Genomic DNA, 23,038 nt, shown 5'->3' on the forward strand with positions numbered 1-23,038 from the left:
CTTATTTTTTTGAGGACTTTGTAATGTTCCACTGTATTTTAGTGGTGTTTTTTCCACTTAAGTGACTTGGTCTTTTTGTCTGGGTGCTCAGAGTTCCTTTCTTTGTCTTTCTGAGATTCCTCAAGGTCATATATCTCCCTCCAACAAGTAAACATTGTAATTAATATTAAAATTTGGTTTATAGGTGCTTTTATAAAATATAAGTGCATGCACATGGTTTTGTTTTATTTTTTTTCTTTTTAAAAAAAATTATTCTAACTTGTTATATATCACAGCAGAATGCATTGAAGATGTATGGTCAGATGTATGGTTCATTCATGTAAATGCCACTGTTAATTCTTTCATCAGTGGTTCTTTTATGCATTTGTTTTTAATTGACATACAAAACCGAAAATTGTACATATTAATGGAGTACTATGTAATATCTAAGTCCCTGGATACATTGCCTGATGATTAGATCAGGCTAAAAATTTAGCTCCTCAAACATTTATCATTTCATTATGGTGCACACTTTGAAAATGTTTTCTCCCAGCTTTTTGCAATGCACAGAACTTCACGGTTATCTATGGTGAACTTGGTATGTAATAGCACACCAGAACTTGTTCCCCCCCATCTCCATCCACTGTTCAGCCTTTCCCCATAGTCCTCAAAGAAAAGTACATCAAGAGTTTTTACCTGGTCAACCCTGCGCTCTGACTCCTGGCAGACACCATTCCACTCTCAGCTTCTATGAGATTCCATGTGAAAGTTTACATGTAAGGAAACATGTGTATGGTACTTGTCCTCTGTACTTGGCTTATTTCACCTAATGTAAAAATCTCCATTTCCATCCATGTTGCTGTAAATGACAGGATTTTTTTTTACTTTTTATGGTTGACTAGAATTCCATTGTGTATACGTACCACATTTTCTTTATCCACTTATGAGATGAGGAATGCTTTGGTGGTTCCCATCTTTAGCTCTTGTGAATAGTGCTGCAGTGAACATGAGAGAGCAGATGTCTCTCCACATACTGATTCAATTTCCTTTGGATATATACCCATCAGTGGGATTGATCATCCGAAGTTCACGTACTCTTTTTCCCTAATGGCTGTACTGAGTCACATTCCCATCAGCAATGTGCAGGGTTCCCTTTTCTCCACATTCTTACAAGCACAGGGGTAGCATTAGTCTTTTGATAAATACCCCTTCTAAATGGGGGCAGGTGATATGTCCTTGTGGTTTGGGTTTGCATTTCCCTGATGGTGAGCGATGTTGAACTTTTTTGCGTACCTGTTGGCCGTTTGTACGTATGCTTTTGAGAAATGTCTGTTGAGATGTATCTTCCTCAAAAACCTGAGTCATTTGGGTTTTTGTTTCCTGTTTGGCTGTTGAGTTTTTAGAGTTGCCTATATATTCTGGATATCTGTCCCTTGTCAGACGTGTGGGTCACAAATAATTTCTCCCACTCTATAGGTTATCTCTTCCATCTAATATTTCCTTTGCAGAGGCATTTTAGTTTGATGTAGTTTGTCTGTTTTTGCTTTGATTTTCAGTACTTTTGGTCTTGTCCCAAAATTCCTAGCCCATTCCAATGTTTTCTTGTAACAATTTCATAGTTCCAGGTCTTATATGAAAGTCTTTAATCCACTTTGAGTTGATTTCTATAGCTGCTGAAAGATAAGGGACTAGCTTCATTTTTCTGCACATGCATATCCATCTTCCCAGCACTTTTTACTAAAAGGCCTCTCTGATGTGTGTGCTTAGCACCTTTGTCAAAAATCGGCTTGCTGTCCAGACATGGTGGTGCATGCCTGTAACCCCAGCAACTCAGAAGGCTGAGGCAGGAAGATTGCAAGTTGGAGGTCAGCTAGGCAACTTAAAGAGACCCTGCCTCAAAATTAAAAATAAAAAGTGACGGAGATGTGGCTGAGTGATACAGCACCCTGAGTTCAAATTCCGTTACAGGAAAAAAAAAAAAAAATCAGGTTGCCATAGTTGCACACCCGGCTTGCCTCCAGCTTTTTATTTCATTTGGCAAGTGTTTGTTTTTATGTACCATGCTGTTTTGATTACTATGGCTTTGTAGCATGTTTTGAAGTAAGGTATTATAATCCCTTCCTCTTTGTTATTGTTCATCTTATTTTTCTCTTTCAAGATGGCTATTCTGGATTCTTTCTGTGGTTCCATTAAATTTTAGAATTTTTAAAGATTCTTTAAAGAATCTTGTTGGTGTTTTGATAGGGATTGCGTTGAACCTGTACATTGCCATGGGTAGTATGGCCATTTTAATAATTCCAATTCTTCTAATCCATGAACATGGGACGTCTTTCTACCTTTTCATGTCTTCTTCAATTTCTTTCATAAATGTTTTGTGGTTTTCATTGATCTTTTGCTTTTTGGGTTAAATTTATTCCTAAGAATTTCTTTTGTAACTATTGTAAACATGCTTGTTGGCCACTTGTGTTTTTGAGAAATGTCATTCAGATCTTTAACCCAATTTTTTTTTTAACCTTTATTTCATTTTTTACGTGGTGCTGAGGATTGAACTCAGTGCCTCATGCATGTTAGGTGAGTGCTCTGTCACTGAGGCATAACTCCATCCTCTCTAGCCCACTTTTTAAAAAAATGGGTCGTTTTTATAGTGTTCAGATTTTTGAGTTCTTCTTACATTATGGATGTTAATTTCTCAACATAAGCATAATTTCACATATTTTCTCCACTTCTGTAGATTGCTTACTTTGTGGGTTGTTTTCTTTGCTGTGCAGAAGGTTCTTGGTTTGATATAATCCCATTTATCCATTTTTATTTTATGACCTATACCTTTGGAGTTCTATCTGAAAAATCACTGGCTATCCCAATGACTTGAAGCATTTCCTATGTTCTTGTATAGTAATTTTGTATCTTCAGATTTTACATTTAGATCTTTGATCCCACTGTGTTTTTTTTTAATACTAACATTGATATTAATGGAATTTGGTATGATATTTCCATACATGCTTACAGCATGCTCCGATCATATCCAATCACCCTTCTTTTCCCCTCACCCTCAATGCCCTTCTTAGTCCCTTTAATCACTATTATATTTTCAATTTATTTAGTTTCCACACATGAAAGAGAACATGTAGTAATTGTCTTTTCTGTATCTAACTTATTTTGCCTAACACGATATACTCCAGTTCTGTGTTGCTACAAATGACAGTATTTCATTTTTAATGACTAAATAATACTTCATTATGTATGTACATCACATTATCCTTCATCTATCGACGGACACTTAACTGATTTTATATCTTAGCTAATGCATGCCACAATAAACATGGATATGCGGGTATCTCTTCTGTATGTTCTTTTGGATTTCATTTCCACTATCAGGAATATAGCTAGATCATGTGGTAGCTTTTTTTTTTTTTTTTTTTTTTTGAGGAACCTCCATACTGTTTTCCATAGTGGCTGCATTGATTAACATTCCCACCAACAGCACATAGGAGTTCCTTTTTCTCCATATCCCCCATCAGCATTTTTTTTTTAATTTCCTCTGCCGCCGCCTCTTCCTTTTCTTCCCCTTCCTCTTTCTCCTCCTCCTCCTTTTTCTTTTTCTTTTTCTTTTTTTTTTGATAGTAGACAATTAGTTATTTAAATGTCTCATTATAGTTTTGATTTGCATCTCCCAGCTGGTTAGTGATATTGGACATTTTTTAATATATTTAGTTGCCCATTTATATTTTTTCTTTGGAGAAGTGTCTATTCATATCATTGACCAGTTTCTAAATTGGATCACTTTTTAAAATATTTTTAGTTGATGGATCTTTGTGTATTTACACGTGGTGCTGAGAACTGAACCCAGGGCCTCACCCATGCTAGGCAAGCGCTCTACCACTGAGCCACAACCCCCGCCCATGTATTACTTCTTTTTAAATTAAGGTTTTGAGTTCTTTATATGTTCTGAATATTAACCCTTTGTTAGATGAAGAGCTCACAAATATTTTCTCCCATTCTGTGGGGTTATGTCTTCCCTATGTTGATTGTTTCCTTTGCTGTATAGAATCTTTTGAGTTTGAAATAATTCCATTTACCAATCATTGCTTTTGGGGTTCTATCCAGATAATCATTGCTATACCAAGTCTTGATCTTGATCTGCATCTTCTGTTTTCTTCTAGTAGTTCCAGAGATGCAGGTCTTACATTTGGATTTTGATCCATTTTCAGTTGTTTTTGTGCAAGGTAAGAGGGTCAAGTTTTAGTTTTCTGCATGTGGAGGTCCAGTTTTTCTAACACCATTTGTTGAAGAGGCTGCTGCTTTCTCTGTTTACATATGTTTTTGGTAGCTTTGTCAAGAATGAGTCAGCTATGGATGCAGAAGTTTGTTTCTGATACGTAGATTATGTTCCATTGGTCTGTTAGTCTGTTTTTATGTGGTTTTGGTTACAATAGCACAGTAGTATGTCTTGAAATAAGGTGTTTGACATCTCCGGTTTGCTCTTATTCAAGATTGTTCTGACTATTTAGAGCATTTTGTGCTTCCATGTGAATTTTATCTTATTCTTTCCAGACCTGTCAGGAATGTCACGGTTATTTTGATGGAGGTTGCATTAAATCTACAGTTGGCTTTGTGTAGTGTGGACATTTTAATGTTAATCTTTCAACCCATGGACATAGGAGATCTTGTTGTCATCTTGTGTTTTCTTGAATTTCTACATCTGTTTGTGAACTTTCATTGTGATGTCTTTTACTTCCTTGGATAAACTTATTCACAGGCATTTCATTATTATTATTTTTTTTTGGTAGCTATTCTGAAGAGGATTGCTTTCTTGATTTCTTAGGAATTATTGGTATGTAGGAAAGCTACTGACTTTGTATGTTGATTAGTATCCTACTTTACTGAGTTCATTTATTTCAACAGTCTTCTGATAGTCTTTAGGTTTCTTTTTTAAAATTTGTATTGGTTCATTATAATTATATGTAATATTTGAGAGAGTGTGAGATTCATACAAGCACATAACAATCTAATCAATTTAATTCCCTCAATACTTTCCCTCTCTTTTCCTTTCTTCCCTCAATTCCCTTCCTCTACTGGTCTCCCTTCTATTTTTTTTTTAAGTTAGTGCATGATACTTATACGTAGACATGGGATGCACCATGATTTATTTGTGCATACACATAGCATAATTTGGTTGATTTCATAGGTTTCTTTTATGTATGTATCATACCATCCTATTTGACTTCCTCCTTTCCTATTTGTATTCCTCTTACTTCTTTGTCTAATTGCTCTGACTAAAGCTTCTACCACCATATTAAATAAAAGCGAGAGTAGATGCTTTTTTTCTTCTTCCTGATCCTAGAGGAAATACTTTCAGATTTTCCCCATTCAGTGTATTACTGGCTATTTTTTTGTCATATATAGCCTTTATTATGTTGAGGTATAATCCTTCTATACCTAATTTGTTCAGGGCTCTTATCATGAAGGAATGTTGACTTTATCATTTCCTTGTATCTGTTGAGATGAATGTGATGTTTATTCATTCTGTTGATGTGAGGATGTGCATGTGCTGTGACACCTTACATCTTTGACATATAACCAGTTTGATCACAGTGTATGACATGACCTTTTTGATGTGCCGTGGAACTCAATTTGCTAGTGTTTTGTTGATTTTGCATCTGTGTTCATCAGGGACATAGGTCTGTGGTTTGCCTTTGTGTGTCTTGACAGGTTTTGGTAACTGGGTCATGCAGTTAACTCATTAACTTGGAATAGTTAGTTCCTTTTCTTTCAATTCTGTGGAATATTTTGAGAAGAACTGGCCTAAGTTTTTCTTTAAAAATTCGGTAAAATTCAGAGGGAGGTGGCAAGATGGTGGACTATACGGGTCCCTTCCTTAGTGGCTCCATGGCGTGAGCCAAGAAAAGCAGACAGGCAGCTTCTCCCTAGGTGGGTGAATAATCAAAAATGGGGGGAGGGAGGCTTTACTGGAATTTAATTCTGACACTCAAAACTGCTCAGGGACTCAGGAGATCTTGTATGAATTAAGCAAGGGGAAGGTCCCCAGCCCCTCAGCTGTGATAGCTCCTGGAGGTACAAGCCGGGAGAGTCCCTGCATGAAAACAGTAAAGCAATAAAGGAATTCAAGGAACCCCCATTCTTGGGAACACTGAGGCATGTCAGGGTACAGAGAATTTAGAGATCAGAGACACTGCTTGAAAAAACACCTGTGCTGCACAGTATCTGTGTGTTAGGAGGGAAGCCACCATCTCTCTCGGTGGTGTGCATAGCGCTCAGCAGAAGGAACCATTGTGTAGCTGTAGTGCAGGGACCGGCAGCTGGGGGAGTGGATTATTGGCAGGCCTGAGTCTGGCCTGAAAAACGAACCTGGGAAATCCACTCTACATGACAGAGTGCCTTAAGTGGCCAGGAGAAAATCAAGCATGGAGAGAGGTTTACTCAGGCGAATATTGTTATAGAAGTCCACGCGGCTTCCCCCTTCCCCTCCAGGGACCAGCTGGGACAGAAGCGCCTGACTAGGGATTTGAAAAGGCGGGGGTAGAAGAGATCAAGTTTGGAGACTTCATCAGAGACCAGGAATTGTGGGGTGGGCAGGTGAAGTCGTGGGCTAAGAACAAGTTCCTACACCACATGTGTGAAACCCTTAAACTATACTATAGAGCTATAGTAACAAAAGCAGCATGGTATTGGCACCCAAACGGACGCATAGATCATTGGTACAGAATAGAAGACAGAGACAAACCCACACGAGTAGTTAGACCAGATGAAAGTGCCAAAAACATATATTGGAAAAAAATGGCCTATTCAACAAATGGTGCCGGGAAAACTGGAAATCCATATGCAACAAAATGAAATTAAACCCCTTATCTCTCACTCTGCACAAAACTCAAGGTGGAGCAAGGACTTATGCAACAGAGACCTACAACAGAGACCCTGTGCCTAATAGAAGAAAAAGTAGGACCAGATCTTCACCATGTTAGCTTAGGAACTGACTTCCTTAACAAGACTCCTTAAGTGCGAGGAATAAAATCAACAATTGATAAATGCCTATCTTCACAGCAAAGGAGACAATAACATGAAGAGAGAGCCTACAGAATAGGAGAAAATCTTTACCCCATGTACCTCAGAGCATTAATCTCCAAGATATATCAAAACTTAATGCCCCCCAAACCCCAAATAATCTAATCAATTAATGAGTTAAGGAACTGAACAGACACTTCTCAGAAGAAGAAATACGATTGACCAACAAATATGTGAAAAAATGTTCCACATTTCTAGCAATTAGAGAAATGCAAATCAAAACTAAGATTTCATCTCACTCCAGTCAGAATGGCAGTTATCAAGAACACAAACAATAAGTGTTTGTGAGAATGTTGGGAAAAAGGTATATACTTACATTGGCGGTGGGAATGCAAATTGGTGCAACCATTAAGGAAAGTGGTTTGGAGATTCCTCAGAAAACTTGGAATGGAATCAACATTTTTGACCCAGCTATCCCACTCCTCTATTTATACACAAAGGACTTAAAATCAGCATATTACACTGTTGCAGCCACATCAATGTTTATAGCAAATAGCTAAGCTATGAAACCAACCTAGATGCCCTTCAACAGATGAATGGATCAAAAAATGTGGTGTGTATATATATGGTGGAATATTACTCAGCGTTAAAGAAGAATGAAATTATGGCATTTGCTGGTAAATGGGCGGAGCTGGAGAACATATCATGGTAAGTGAAATAAGCCAATCCCAGTAAAACCAAAGGCTGAATGTTTTCTGATATGTGAATGCTAATTTAATAAGGGGGACTCTAGGGAAGAACAGAGGTACTTTGGACTAGATAGGGGAGTGAAGAGAGGAGAGGGCTATGGGGGTAGAAAGGATAGTAGAATAAACTGGACATTATTACCCTAAGTACATATATTATCAAATGACCAGTGTAACTACGTACAACCAGAAGAATGAGAAGTCACACTCCATTCATATATAACGTATCAAAATATATTCTGGTGTCATGGCTAACTAATTAGAACAAATAAAAACGTTGGTAAAATTCAGCAGTGAAGCCATCCAGTCCAGTCTTCTTTTGTTAGGAGATTTGGGTTTTGATCCTCATTATTAGTTATTGGTGCATTTGGTGTCTTAATTTTGCCACGTCATACGTGTCCAGAAGTCTGTCCATTTCTTCCATGTTTGGCAGTGTTTTAGCATATAGTTGTCCACAGGGGTTTCTTATGATCCCTTGTATTTCAGTGGCATCAGTTATAATGTCTCCTTTTTCATCTCTACTAATTTTGTTTGTGTAGTCTCTTTTTTGTCTTGATTAGTCTGGTTAAAGGTTTGCCAATTTCATTTTTTTTCCCCCAAAACCAACATTTTATGGATTGTGTTTATAGTTTAGACTTTATTTATGCTTTGATCTTTATTGTTGAGGATTTTCTGCTGGTTTTGGTTACCTCTAAGTCCTTGAGGTGCATTGTTAGGCTGTTTATTAAAGATCTATTTTTGTGTATGTGCATTTATTCCTATAAACTTGCCTCTTGGTACCGCTTTCTCTGCATTCCAGATTTTGATATACCATTGAGTCATTCTAATTTGTTTCAAGCCTTTTTGAAAAATTTTCTTCTAGGTCTGGGGCTGTGGCTCGGTGACAGAGCGCTTGCCTAGCATGTGTGAGGCGCTGGATTTGATTCTCAGCACCATGTATCAATAAATAAAATAAAGGTCCATTGACAACTAAAAAATACTTTAAAAAATTTCCTTCTAATTTCCTCGATTATCCCTTGGACACTTAGGAGCATGTTATTCAATTTCCATTTATTCATACACTTTCTATCCTTTTTGATTTGTTTTATTCCATTGTGGTCTGAGAAAATGCATACGATTTCAGTTTTTTAAAAAATTTACTAGGACTCGATTAGTAAGTTAGCATATAATCTAAGAGAATTTTCTGTGTGTTGGTAAGAAAAATGTGCACTGTGTTGCTCGTGGGTGAAATGTTCAGTTAATGTCAGGTTCCTGGCTCTCTTGATTGCAGATGGTGCTTGTTGGAACTGATTTGTTGATTTTTCTGTCTGGATGATGTGTTCATTGAGGGAAGTGGGATGTTAAAGCCCCTAACTAATATTGTTTAGTATTTTGTTTCTCCCTTTGATTTCAGTATTTGTTTTAGTGGTCGATTGTTGGGTACATATATGTTGTATAGTCTCTTGCTGAATTGATCATTTTATCAATGTACAATGGCCTTCTTTGTCCGTTTCACAGTTTTTGATTTAAAGTCTGCTCTATCCGATAGGAGGGTAACCATTCCAGTTTGCCTTTGGCTTCTACTCGTATACCTATTTTAAATCCTTTTATTCTGCTAAATGTTCACCATTAATGTTAGTTTCTTGTAGGCAGCAGAGTCAGGTTGTTTTTAAAATCCATTTGGCAAGTCTGTCTGTCGATGATTTAATTCATTTATATTCAGGGCTCTTATCGATAGGTGTGGACTTCTTCCTGTCATTTCATTCTCTTCCTCTTCATTGTTTGTAGACTTTGTTCCTTTCCACCTCTATTTTTATGTGTCTTTGTGACTTGGTAGTTTCCGGACATGCCAAGTTTTGATTTTCTTCTCTTTCACGTGTATGTTGTTATAGTGAATTTTGTAATGTATATGTTGTTGGAATGACTTTTGTAATGTATATGTTGTTGGAGTGACTTTTGTAAATCTGTGTGTTTGCACAGTAGTGGTTCCCATGGTTCCCTTCCTTTCGTTTCTAGTGGAGGATTCCACGAAGCATTTCTTGTGGGGCTAGACTGTAGGTAGTGAACACCCTCAGTTCCTGCCTCTCTGGGATAGACTCGACTTCTCCAATTCTGAAGAGTAGTTTTGCTGGGTATGGTATTCTTGGTTAGTGAGGTGTTTTTTTTTTTTTTTTTCCTTCTTGATTTTTGAATATATCTTCTCATTCCCTTTGGCCTGTAAGATTTCTCCTGAGAAATCTGCTATAAGCCTGGTGGGCTTCCCCTGATATGGGACTTGACAATTTTCTGTTGGTGTTTTCAGAATTCTTTGTCTTACCCTTTTGAAAGTTTGGCTCTTCCATGCCTTGGTGAAGGTCTTCCTTTAATTTAATTTTATTTTTTTGTTGAACCTCCATGAACTCCTTTGAGTTTATTGTACTTAGATGTGCACGCGTCCTTGAAGATTTGAGATGTTTTCTGCTATTTCATGAAGACGTCTTCACTGTCTTTCTACTTCCTTCTGGAATTCACATAATGCAAATATTTATTGGCTTAATAGTGTCTCAGAGGCTTTCTTCATTGTCCCTGCTCCTGCCTCCACTCTTTCAGTGGCTCGTTAATCTCTGCTGCAGCAGTCCACAGAAGTACTTACCCAACTTTGCAGTGGACAGAGGCTTCCAAAGTGCATGCCCTCAGCTCTCAGAGTTGAGCACAGAAGGAACTGGCACTTATGGCAACAGTTGCCATCATCTTGGTTGTGCAAGAGGTGGAGGGTACTGTATAGGTGACACCAAGGCTGGTGGCATTAGAAGCCATAGTTCCAGAGTCAGGATGAGAAGATCTTTCCCAGATCCCTCAGGATGAATATGGGAGATACCTGGACCTTGGCATCTGCAGCCACAGTTCTGGGGCCATAGGATGAGATGGATGATGCTGGGTCTGTGGCAGTGTGTCCTCAGGTTAAATTTCATGGGACACAAAGGGGACTGACACTGGGTTCTATGGGATGATTACTGGTAGTGTTGGAGCTGCAGCCCTGGTAGCCACTTCCCGGAAGATATGGGACTTTCTTTATGTTCCAAGAAAAGTTTGGTTGATGCCTAGGCTGGTGAGCACCAGCACCTCTGGTCCCATGGCTGCAAGCCATGAATGACATATTCCCTAGTTCTATGGGGCACACGCAGGTCAGGTTGGTACTCACGGCACTGAAATTCCTGGAACTGCAGTATATGGAGGAGACTTTCTCTTGGTGGCCTGGTTGGTGGGTGATGCTGGGGATTGTGGCTTTGGTCTGCAGTCTTGGACACAGATGGCAACTTCTTCAGGCTCCAAGGGACAAGTATTATAGGTGATCCCAGGATTTTACCACTAGAAGTGACAGTTCCAAGATGACCTCCCCTCATGCCTCTGTGATGAGCACAGTGGGGATCAGGCTTGTGGCTCTCGCAGCTCCCAGTCCTGAGGCTGCAGGATGCTGAGGAGCCTGTTTTCTGCCCTGTGAGGTGCTCACCCGACAAAAGGCTGTCACAGCGTTCGGGGACCAGCTGCCGGTCCCTGAGGCAGGACGCTGTCTAGCAGTGATGATTACCCAGCTTGGATTCCAGGTGGGGACTCGGACCCCACTCTGCATCTAAAATCGGTGAGCTCTATGGAATTCTCCTGCAGTTAGGACTGCTGCTCTGCTGCAGTAATGGGCGCTGTGGGTGCTCCCTGTTTACCTTTTCTCAGCAACGTGGCATCTCCACCCCGCCCCCACGCCAGCCCCACCACTGAGCCACAATTGGAAGCTGCAGTTTCCTCCCATCTTCTCTCCAGCTCACCTTTCCCGCTCTCCACGCCGTTTAGGGTTGTGCACTTCCTGGCTGATTTTTGCCCTTCTCCCTCAATCTCTTCTCTCAAAACTCGGTTTCCCTTGTTGCTCAGCTCTTCTCTGTGGTGACAGACAGGGCACCTCTGCTCAGCCATCTTGAATTTCTCTTTCCAACTTTTTGGTTGAATCCTCATTTATTTTTAACCTTTCTTGTTTCTTGAGAAATATATTTCAGATTGCTCCTTAGAAATGCTTTGGTTGTGAGTTGCCTTATTTTGGTATGGAGGGTTTTCATTGCTACTTGAGCTAAATATTTTTTCCTTGTTAATGTTTTTTTTTTTTTTTAAACCAGTTATTTAGTAAAATTTAGGTTAGTTCCCAAATACAGGGGATATTTTAATGCTGTTCTTTTGTTATTTATTATTTTTTTATTGGTTGTTCAAAACATTACAAAGCTCCTGACATATCATATTTCATACATTAGATTCAAGTGGGTTATGAACTCCCATTTTTACCCCAAATACAGATTGCAGAATCACATGGGTTACACATCCACATTTTTACATAATGCCCTATTAGTAACTGTTGTATTCTGCTACCTTTCCTATCCTCTACTCTCTCCCCTCCCCTCCCCTCCCATCTTCTCTCTCTACCCCATCCACTGTAATTCATATCTCTCCTTGTTTTTTTCCCATTCCCCTCACAACCTCTTATATGTAATTTTGTATAACAATGAGGGTCTCCTTCCATTTCCATGCAATTTCCCTTTTCTCTCCCTTTCCCTCCCACCTCATGTCTCTGTTTAATGTTAATCTTTTCCTCCTGCTCTTCCTCCCTGCTCTGTTCTTAGTTGCTCTCATTATATCAAAGATGACATTTGGCATTTGTTTTTTAGGGATTGGCTAGCTTCGCTTAGCATAATCTGCTCTAATGTCATCCATTTCCCTGCAAATTCCATGATTTTGTCATTTTTTAATGCAGAGTAATACTCCATTGTGTATAAATGCCACATTTTTTTATCCATTCATCTATTGAAGGGCATCTGGGTTGGTTCCACAGTCTAGCTATTGTGAATTGTGCTGCTATGAACATCGATGTGGCAGTATCCCTGTAGTACGCTCTTTTAAGGTCTTCAGGGAATAGTCCGAGAAGGGCAATAGCTGGTTCAAATGGTGGTTCCATTCCCAGCTTTCCCAGGAATCTCCATACTGCTTTCCAAATTGGCCGCACCAATTTGCAGTCCCACCAGCAATGTACAAGAGTACCCTTTTCCCCACATCCTCTCCAGCACTTGTTGTTGTTTGACTTCATAATGGCTGCCAATCTTACTGGAGTGAGATGGTATCTTAGGGTGGTTTTGATTTGCATTTCTCTGACTGCTAGAGATGGTGAGCATTTTTTCATGTACTTGTTGATTGATTGTATGTCCTCCTCTGAGAAGTGTCTGTTCAGGTCCTTGGCCCATTTTTTGATCGGGTTATTTGTTATCGTTTAATTTTTTGAGTTCTTTGTGTACTCTGGATATTAGGGCTCTATCTGAAGTGTGAGGAGTAAAAATTTGTTCCCATGATGTAGGCTCCCTATTTACCTCTCTTATTGTTTCTCTTGCTGAGAAAAAACTTTTTAGTTTGAGTAAGTCCCATTTGTTTGATTCTAGTTATTAACTCTTGTGCTATGGGTGTCCTATTAAGGAATTTGGAGCCCCACCCCACAATATGTAGATCAGAGCCAACTTTTTCTTCTATCAGATGCAGAGTCTCTGATTTGATATCAAGCTCCTTGATCCATTTTGAGTTAACTTTTGTGCATGGCGAGAGAAGGGGATTCAGTTTCATTTTGTTGCATATGGATTTCCAGTTTTCCCAGCACCATTTATTGAAGATGCTATCCTTCCTCCATTGCATGCTTTTAGCCCCTTTATCAAATATAAGATAGTTGTAACTTTGTGGATTAGTCTCTGTGTCCTCTATTCTGTACCATTGGTCCAGTACCATGCTGTTTTTGTTACTATTGCTCTGTAGTATAGTTTGAAATCTGGTATCGCTATGCCGCCTGATTCACACTTCCTGCTTAGAGTTGCTTTCGCTATTCTGGGTCTTTTATTTTTCCATATGAATTTCATGATTGCTTTCTCTATTTCTACAAGAAATGCCATTGGGATTTTGATTGGCATTGCATTAAACCTATAGAGAACTTTTGGTAATATCGCCATTTTGATGATGTTAGTTCTGCCTCTCCATGAACAGGGTATATTTTTCCATCTTCTAAGATCTTCTTCTATTTCTCTCTTTAGGGTTCTGTAGTTTTCATTGTATAAGTCTTTCACCTCTTTTGTTAGGTTGATTCCCAAGTATTTTATTTTTTTTTTTTTGAGGATATTGTGAATGGGGTGTTTTTCCTCATTTCCGTTTCAGAAGTTTTGTCGCTGATATACAGAAATGCCTTTGATTTATGCGTGTTGATTTTATATCCTGCCACTTTGCTGAATTCATTTATTAGTTCTAGTAGTTTCTTTGTAGACCCTTTTGGGTCTTCTAGGTATAGAATCATGTCTTCTGCAAATAGTGATAATTTAAGTTCTTCTTTTCCTATTTTTATGCCTTTAATTTCTTTCGTCTGTCTAATTGCTCTGGCCAGTGTTTCGAGAACTATATTGAATAGAAGTGGTGATAGAGGGCATCCCTGTCTTGTTCCAGATTTTAGAGGGAATGCCTTCAACTTTTCTCCATTCAGAATGATGCTAGCCTGAGGCTTAGCATAGATAGCTTTTACAATGTTGAGGTAAGTTCCTGTTATCCCTAGTTTTTCTAATGTTTTGAACATAAAGGGATGCTGTACTTTGTCGAATGCTTTTTCTGCATCTATCGAGATGATCATATGGTTCTTATTTTTGAGTCTATTGATGTGGTGAATAACATTTATTGATTTCTGTATATTGAACCATCCTTGCATCCCAGGGATGAATCCTACTTGATCATGGTGCACAATTTTTTTGATGTGTTTTTGTATCCGATTCGCCAGAATTTTATTGAGGATTTTTGCATCTATGTTCATTAGAGATATTGGTCTGTAGTTTTCTTTCTTTGAAGTGTCTTTGTCTGGTTTTGGAATCAGGGTGATGTTGGCCTCATAGTATGAATTTGGAAGAGCTCCCTCTTTTTCTATTTCCTGAAATAACTTGAAAAGTATTGGTATTAATTCTTCTTTAAAGGTTTTGTAAAACTCTGCTGTATACCCATCCGGTCCTGGGCTTTTCTTGGTTGGTAGTCTTTTGATTGCTTCTTCTATTTCATCCATTGATATTGGTCTGTTCAAATTGTGTGTATCCTCCTGACTCAGTCTGGGCAAGTCATATGACTTAAGAAATTTATCGAGGTCTTCACTATCTTCTATTTTATTGGAATATAGGTTTTCAAAATAATTTCTAATTGTCTTCTGTATTTCTGTAGCATCTGTTGTGATATTGCCTTTTTCATCCCGTATGTTAGTAATTTGAGTTCTCTCTCTTCTCTTCCTTAGCATGGCTAAGGGTCTGTCAATCTTATTTATTTTTTCGAAGAACCAACTTTTAGTTTTGTCAATTTTTTCAATAGTTTTTGTTTCCATTTCATTGGTTTCCGCTCTGATTTTAATTATTTCTTGCCTTCTGCTACATTTGCTGCTGTTTTGCTCTTCCTTTTCTAGGGCTTTGAGATGAAGTGTGAGCTCATTTATTTGTTGGTTTTTTTTTCTTTTTTTGAGGAATGACCTCCAGGCGATGAATTTCCCTCTTAAAACTGCTTTCATTGTGTCCCATAGATTCCGATATGTTGTGTCTGTATTTTCATTTATCTCTAAGAATTTTTTGATTTCCTCCTTTATGTCTTCTGTAACCCATTGATCATTCAGTAACATATTGTTCATTTTCCATGTGATGTAGGATTTTTCCTTCCTTCTTTTATCATTGATTTCCAGTTTCATTCCATTATGATCAGATAAAATGCATGGTATTATCTCCACCCCTTTATATTTACTGAGGGTTGCCCTATGGCATAATATATGGTCTACTTTTGAGAAGGATCCATGTGCTACTGAGAAAAAAGTATATCCACTTGATGATGGTTGATATATTCTATATATGTCAGTTAAGTCTAGGTTATTGATTGTGATATTGAGTTCTATAGTTTCTTTATTCAACTTTTGTTTGGAGGATCTGTCCAATGGTGAGAGAGGTGTGTTGAAGTCACCCATAATTATTGTGTTGTGGTCTATTTGATTCTTGAACTTGAGGAGAGTTTGTTTTATGAACGTCTCAGCACCCTTATTTGGTGCATAAATATTGATAATTGTTATGTCTTGGTGAATGGTTCCTTTTAACAGTATATAATGTTCTTCCTTATCTCTTTTGATTAACTTAGTCTTGAAGTCGATTTTATTCGATATGAGGATGGCCACCCCTGCTTGCTTACGAGGACCGTGTGCGTGGTATATTTTTTCCCAACCTTTCACCTTCAGCCTATGTATGTCTTTTCCAATCAGATGTGTCTCCTGGAGGCAGTATATTGTTGGATTTGTTTTTTAAATCCATGTTACCAGCCTATGTCGCTTTATTGGAGAGTTTAAGCCATTAACGTTTAGAGTTACTATTGACATATGGTTTGTACTTCCAGCCATGTTTGATTATTTATCTTTTTTTTTTTTTAAATTTAGTTTGTTTCTCTATGATTAGCTTCCCCCTGCCCTCTGTCTTTAATGAGGTACTTCCCACTGTTGGTTTTGGTTATTGTTTTTCATTTCTTCCTCATGTAGTGTTTTGCTCAAGATGCTTTGTAGTGCTGGTTTTCTGGCTGCAAATTCTTTTAACTTTTGTTTATCATGAAAGATTTTTATTTCCTTGTCATACCTGAAGCTTAATTTTGCTGGATACAAAATTCTTGGTTGGCATCCATTGTCTTTCAGTGTTTGAAATACGTTGTTCCAGGATCTTCTAGCTTTCAGCGACTGTCGCCACCGGTTTCAATGAAGTTAACTCCTCCGCCGCATTCTGGTGACGTCAGTTCTCTGCCATGGTGGTATCCCATGCAAATGGCGACAGTTCATTTCCCTTTGCCTGGTGACCAATGCAACGGGTGGGTCCTGACTGGCTCTCCCAAGCCCAGTCTCAATCCTGTGGCCACTGCCTATGAAGGCTCAGTTGGTATTAACCTCCGCAGGTTCAGAAGGGCCAACCAGTTGTTTCAGCGGGATCGTTTAGTGCTGAGTCATAGCGGTTTGTCTGTGAGACAGAGGCGAATGGGAGCTTGAATTCAGCCGATCCGGGCTTGGTGTGTATTCTGAGAGGCCCAGACTCTTCGCCCTAGATCCACGTCAGCTCAGCATTGCCTAGTGCTCCTGAGCAAACAGCATTTAGACGGTTTAAGACTCCCTATGCCCACCCAGCTGAAGAGGTCAGAGACTTGATCTCTCCGCGCCCGCCGCCAATGTTGAATCCGTCTTTATATATTTTTAACAAATCATTTTCATGACATCACCACATCAAGAGATACTCAGGGGATTCTTTTCAATGTCTACACTCTGAAGTTCTTCACAATGCTCTTCACCTGAGAGGGTGAAGAAACACTTTTTTTTTTTTTTGACGAATGACTTATACATGTTTTTTTCCCCATTCTTCTACTTTGAGTCGTTTAATCCTTATGAGTTGACAAATATCTAGTTTATACCTGGCTTTTATTTTATTTACTGAATTTATTTATTAACTTAGTGTGTGCTGGGGATTGAACTCGGGAAAATTCTACCACTGAGCTACACCCCCAGCCCTTTTCACTTTTTTTTTTTTTTTTTTATTTAGACACAGAGTCTTACTGAGTTAACCGAGGCTGGCCTCAAACTTGTGATCCTCCTGCCTCAGCCTCCCAAATAGCTGGGATTACAGGTGTGTTCCCCCATGCCCAGTGATTTTTAATTAATGGTACATATTTATGGAGTAGAATGTTATAATTTAATAAATGCATACAACATATACAGATCAAACAGGGATCAAAAATTGGCATTTCTATTTCCTTATCATTACTTTTTGTTTGGAGCCTTTAAGCTCCTCTTGGTATTCTGCATAAGGTGTGTAACAGGCTACTGTGAACTAGAGTCACATGGGTCACCATGGTGCAGAACATACTTACTCCTGCCACTCTGTTAGTTATTGTCTTTTTATCTTCATTGAGGGCCCCTCAGGTGAGGCTGACCTCAAGGTCAGCTGGCCAGAGAGGAGCAGATATTAATGATTAAATATTCATGCTCACCATTGAGTAGGGCCCTTCAGAAGCAGAGGACATCTCTGGGTGGGAGGGAGAGTTTCTCAGGGTTTGAGGATTCAGTGAGATGCTGACGTGAGGCTCCGTGTGCAGACGTGTGGTGGTGCTAAATTTGTCACCTGCTACTAGTGTGAATATCAGTCTTATTGGTCTTGGTACTAGTCAAACATCATTCCTGACATCTTTATTTTGTGCTATTCTCTAAGAAAATAGAGGAATTAGAAAGCCATCTCCTAATGATCGCATTTTTTAACGTTCTTAAAGTATGGGTCTTAGATAAGTGACTAAAATCATTAAATCCTTTTAGAAACCATTACTAGTGGTTATGTTTCTTTGATTCATTTCTTTGGATAGCCAAAAAACATATAATAGAACTTGAAATGTTTCGTATCATTGCATACAGTCCTGGATTTTTTAACCACGTGGCCAGAAGCAGCTGTACCTCCCCCTCTAGAGGATGCTCAAGTAACTTCCTTCAGTAAAAGCATTTTGAGCTGGGCTGTAGCTTGTGCCAAGAGTGTGTGAGGCCCTAGATTAAATCCCCAGCATACCCTTCTCCCCAAAACAGAGACCCTAAGACATTTTGTGTGTTCTGCTGACTCATAATGGCAGCCTCAATCAAATATCAAGTTATGTGTTAATGTTTACTCTGGAATCTTTTTTGGGGGGTATGGAGGATTGAACTCGGGGGCACTCAGACCTGCAGTACACAGCCACATCCTGAGCCCTATTTTGTATTTAGAGACACGGTCTCACTGAGTAGCTTAGTGCCTCACTTTTGCTGAGGCTGGCTTTGAACTTTTGATCCTCCTGCCCCAGCCTCCTAAGCCACTGGGATTATAGGCGTGTGCCAGCGTGTCCAGTTTACCTTACCCTGGAACTTTTGATATGCATGCAAAGCCCCCAGAATTGTCAGTTCAAAAGGATAATTTTATTTATAGATATGAATATCCCCTCTTTTACCTTCTTAAGAGGCCTCTGAAATCAAGCAGGAGCCAGGTGGGAGCTTTTTCATGCCATTCCGAGGTGTGATTGTCTGGTCCAGTGCCTGGCATAGAGGAATTCAGTATTTGCCAAGGAAAAGAAGCAAGAAAGCTAGAAAATGCTCACACTTAATCATGAACCTGTGCATTTTTCCATTTTTGAAATATTTATACACAGTCACAAATACCATTGATTCACAGATTTTGAATAAATAGTTATACTCAATAACAAATACCGTTAATTGATTTACAGATTTTGAATATTTATACTCAGTCCCAAATACCATTAATTGATTTACAGATTTTAAATGTACGAGTCCATCCAAAAGTTTTTAATAGTCTTGGTAATTAATAAGTATCTGTAGAATAAATAAAAGAATTGGCATTGAGAAAGTGCTGTGACTATTACAGTGACAGTTTTTGGTGAAGTCCTCTATTGCTGAGTGAAAGCTATTGGCCTTTGTCATTCTGTGCCACAAGGTGTCACTTCAGAGCAAGATATTTTTAAATGCCTGAACCTAACGGCTTTTTGTTAGCAGGAGTTTTCAAAATGCAACAAGGCCACCAAACTGTTCACTAAAACTTGTGCCCAGCAGGCCACCTACTCTAACTTCAGAAATTCCTTGAGTGGCCAGAATCTTTCATGGAAATGCACAAAGCTGAGTTCTTGCAGGAGCACGCGCCTCTCCCCTTCTTCCAGCCCCTGACAAGACACAGAGGGAGCCACCCGAGGCCACTCACATTCACCCACAGTGTGTTTACTCTCAGGTGTTGTGTGCAGGTAGTTTTAACCCTTTTATGAGAATGGTGAACAGCGCAGTCTAAAAGAGGTATATAGTTACCATGGAAACAAAGCCGAGCCGGTGACTTCCCTCAGGACTGGCAGCCTCTCATGACACAGCACTGCTTTCTCTGGAGGATGCTGTCATCTGTGGACCTGCCAGACCTGCAGTACACATAGGAACATCCCCCCTCATTGTGCTTCAGAAGAAGGGTTCTATGTGCCCACTGACACTGACTTCCATGTCCCTTAGGGGTCCATCCAGATGTGTCTCAGTGGGTTCACAAATTCCCAGGAACTCCCTTAGGGGCTGACCAGGGCAATCAGTCCATGCCTATAGGCTCCTCTTATCACTGGATATAACTAGTGTCCCTGCTTTACCCTAGGTGATGTGTGGATGTGATAAATCTAAGTTCAAAGTCATGATTTAAGCTATTGCTACAAATTGACCACCAAGGAAAACTTCCTGGAAGGGCAGAGAAGGCAGCCAAGAAAGAAATGTAGGAGTTGTTCATTATCAAATTGGGGGCCTTCTAAGAGTATTTTCTGACCCCAATTGGGGTCTAGACACCACAGAGGAGCCATAGCCAGGAGCTCTCTGCTTTGGGAGTAGAAACAGTGGGAGCTGCAACTGCGTCCTGTCCTTGATTTTTAAAGACCTTTAGCCCTGAAAACAACGTAATTCCCTAGAAGGTCCCCATCCAAACTTGTGCAACAGTTGAGCACACCTAAATCTAAATGTAACAAGAAGATGGAGATACTGGCTTCAATAAGGTATCTAATGGAGTTGAGAGTGTTATACTTTGTATTTTGTTTCATTGTTGAGAGGCTGGGTATTGGTTGGCTCTTTGCCATGTCCTGCAGAGTAGAAATGTGATCTCTAATGAAATGTTCACTGTATGAAAATTCTATAAAATATCAACTTGGCTATCCCATGAACTCCCTCGTTCATATTTTGTCTATTGCTGCAGTTCCTCTCTGATTCCAAGGGACAACTTTCTTTCTAAAATTTATGGTTTCTTCTGTTTCTCCTCTTGCTGTCAGTAGAGAAGAATTAAATTCTTATATATTTTACAGAGATCCAATTGGAACATATAAAGTATCTTTTTTATAGGAGTTTGTGTATTCTGTTGCATTCATTCACTTATTCAGTAGTTTTTTTTTTTTTTTTAATAGAGCATCTGTTATGGGATGGGTACTTCTCTTGGTGTGAGGGACCTAGTAGTGAAGGAAACAGACAAAAAAGCATGCCCTTGGTGGACCCTAGCATCTAGTGGTGGGGTTGAGGGAGAGAGAGAGTACTGAAGTTAAACCTGTTGTATAGTATATTCTAATAAAAAATAAATAAAAAAATGAGCAGGGAAAGGGGTTTTAAAATGTGGAAGATATCTTGAAATTTTAGGGTAGGTGGTTAGGTTGAGCCTTAAGGCAGTTGGGAGAAATACAATAATCAGAAGGAACTTCAAGTGCACAGGTCTTGAGATGATAATATGCCTGAGATGTAGGAGGGACCACAAGGGGCTTAGGGTAGAAGAAGCAGAGTGAAGGATGAGGATACATGCTCCTCTGCTTCTCCACTGTCTGCTGAACACCTTGCACAGCTCCTTGCACATAGTAACACAAAATGTTCATTGGCTGAATTAGTGAAATATGGGCAGAAAGGGAGAAAAGTCAGAACATCATAGCTAAAGGGTACAGAATGGAGAAAGGGGGGTATAGTAGAGAAGAACAGAACTGGGTGAGCTATGAGACACAAGTTTGATGCAAGAGTGAGATTTGGGAGGTGACAGGTTGAAGACATAGGATGGATGGCATCCTCCAGGGAGATGGCCACGGGCCATGTCATGGTGTAGCAATGTGGATAGAAGTAAGTATTCATTCCTTGGGCAGGACCTGAGGCCCTGATGATGGAGTTTAAGCCAGCCGTGAAGAAGATCAGAAATAGAGCATAAAGCCAATGCACTGTTAATGGGTGCTATTGATAAGATTGGGAGAGTCCAGTGAACATTGTAATAGAAACTACTTAGTGATGCACCGCACTATATGGCAATGTAGGGCTCTCATCAGCAGAGACTGTCAATCACTGGAGAAGTGAGCAGCCAAGATGGCCTTATCAATCAGATGGCCTCGGTGCAATGCTCCAGTGTGACCAGCAGGTGGCGCCATCTGGGTTGTGATCTGAAGAACTTCCCAAGGTCCCTCTGCCTAGAAATCCGGATACTTTGCCATTGAGCTCAGAGCCCTGGAAATGTTTTTGATATTTATTGTCATGGCCTTATTCAGAAACACTGTTTAGGGAATCTGCCCGAGCTTTGCTAAATGTAACCGAGCTCACAAAGGAATGCCTGTTCCCCTCCTCTGCATCAGAAGGCTCTGTGTTTTGATACTTACTTAGGCTGCGCTTATTCGATTTGGTGCACCAAATGATAAGTAATAATTAACAGGCAGGGGATGAGTTTTACTTGCTGTATGTCAAGGTTATATATTAACGGAAGAAAAGAGCACAAGATACATTTTGGACAAAAGGGATGTATGTGGAGTCATCAATGTGCTGTGTTTGCCCTTAGGCGTCCCAGATGGGAGTTTTGCTTTGCCAAAACAATCAAGATTAGAAGACGCTGCTCAGGGAGCCTCCGGCTTGGCAGGTAACGTCATGCACCCAGCCAGCGGTTGAAGTAGAGTGCAATAAATACATGGTCATGAAATGTGTACCTGCCTGAATTACAAGGAAGTTATAGTTTTCAGATCACTGTAGCTGCAGACACCTAAAAACTTAGCATTTTCAATAGAAGCAAGCAGGCTTCCATCCTAGCATTTTTATTTCTGCCTCTTAACTCTTCTAGGGTTAATCTCGGGCCTGAGGTTCCTAAAGTTTTAGGCCTCTGCTTTAGCTGATAGTTATTGACTAGATTTTGGGGGTTAGAAATATGTAATCTATTCTGATTTTTCTTTTTCTTCTATATGAATTTTAGGACTTTCCCCCCTAGTTCTATGAAGAATTTCTTTGGTATTTTAATGGGGATTACAATGAACCTGTATATTGCTTTTGGTAGTATGGCCATTTTGACCATTTTAATTCTGCCTGTTCAAGAACATGAGAGGTCTTTCCATTTTCTAAAGTATTCTTCAAAATATATATATTCTTCTATAGTTTTCATCATAGAGATCTTCTATTTCTTTGGTTACATTTATTCCCAAGTTGTTTTTTGTTTTGAGGTTATAGTGAATGGAGTCATCTTCCTGATTTCTTTCTCAGCAGATTCATTATTGGAACATAGGAAAGGTATTGATTTTCATATCTTGATCTTCTATCTGCTTTGCTGAATTTATCCAAATCAAAACTACATTGAGATTTCATTTCACTCCAGTTAAAATGGCAATCATCCAGAACACAGATAGTAATAAATGTGTGGGAAAAGGTATACATTATTGGTGGGATTGAAGACTAATACCACCACTTGGGAAAGCAGTGT

At 39.3% G+C, this 23,038-nt stretch overlaps 1 protein-coding gene across 1 annotated transcript in view; it reads left to right on the top strand.

Moving 5' to 3' along the window:
- The window catches only part of Sycp2l (synaptonemal complex protein 2 like), a 92,167-nt gene that overhangs the window by 53,347 nt on the left and 15,782 nt on the right, over positions 1-23,038 (top strand). The window contains exon 25 of the mRNA XM_058582333.1: positions 22,133-22,210. Within this exon, the coding sequence (XP_058438316.1) occupies positions 22,133-22,210 (78 nt within the window). The remainder of the gene's footprint in view (positions 1-22,132; positions 22,211-23,038) is intronic.

This window comes from Marmota monax, unplaced genomic scaffold (assembly GCF_021218885.2).
Source record: "Marmota monax isolate L192 unplaced genomic scaffold, Marmota_monax_Labrador192_F-V1.1 WCK01_AAM20220418_F8-fsc00029, whole genome shotgun sequence".
NCBI classification, from domain to species: Eukaryota; Metazoa; Chordata; class Mammalia; order Rodentia; family Sciuridae; genus Marmota; species Marmota monax.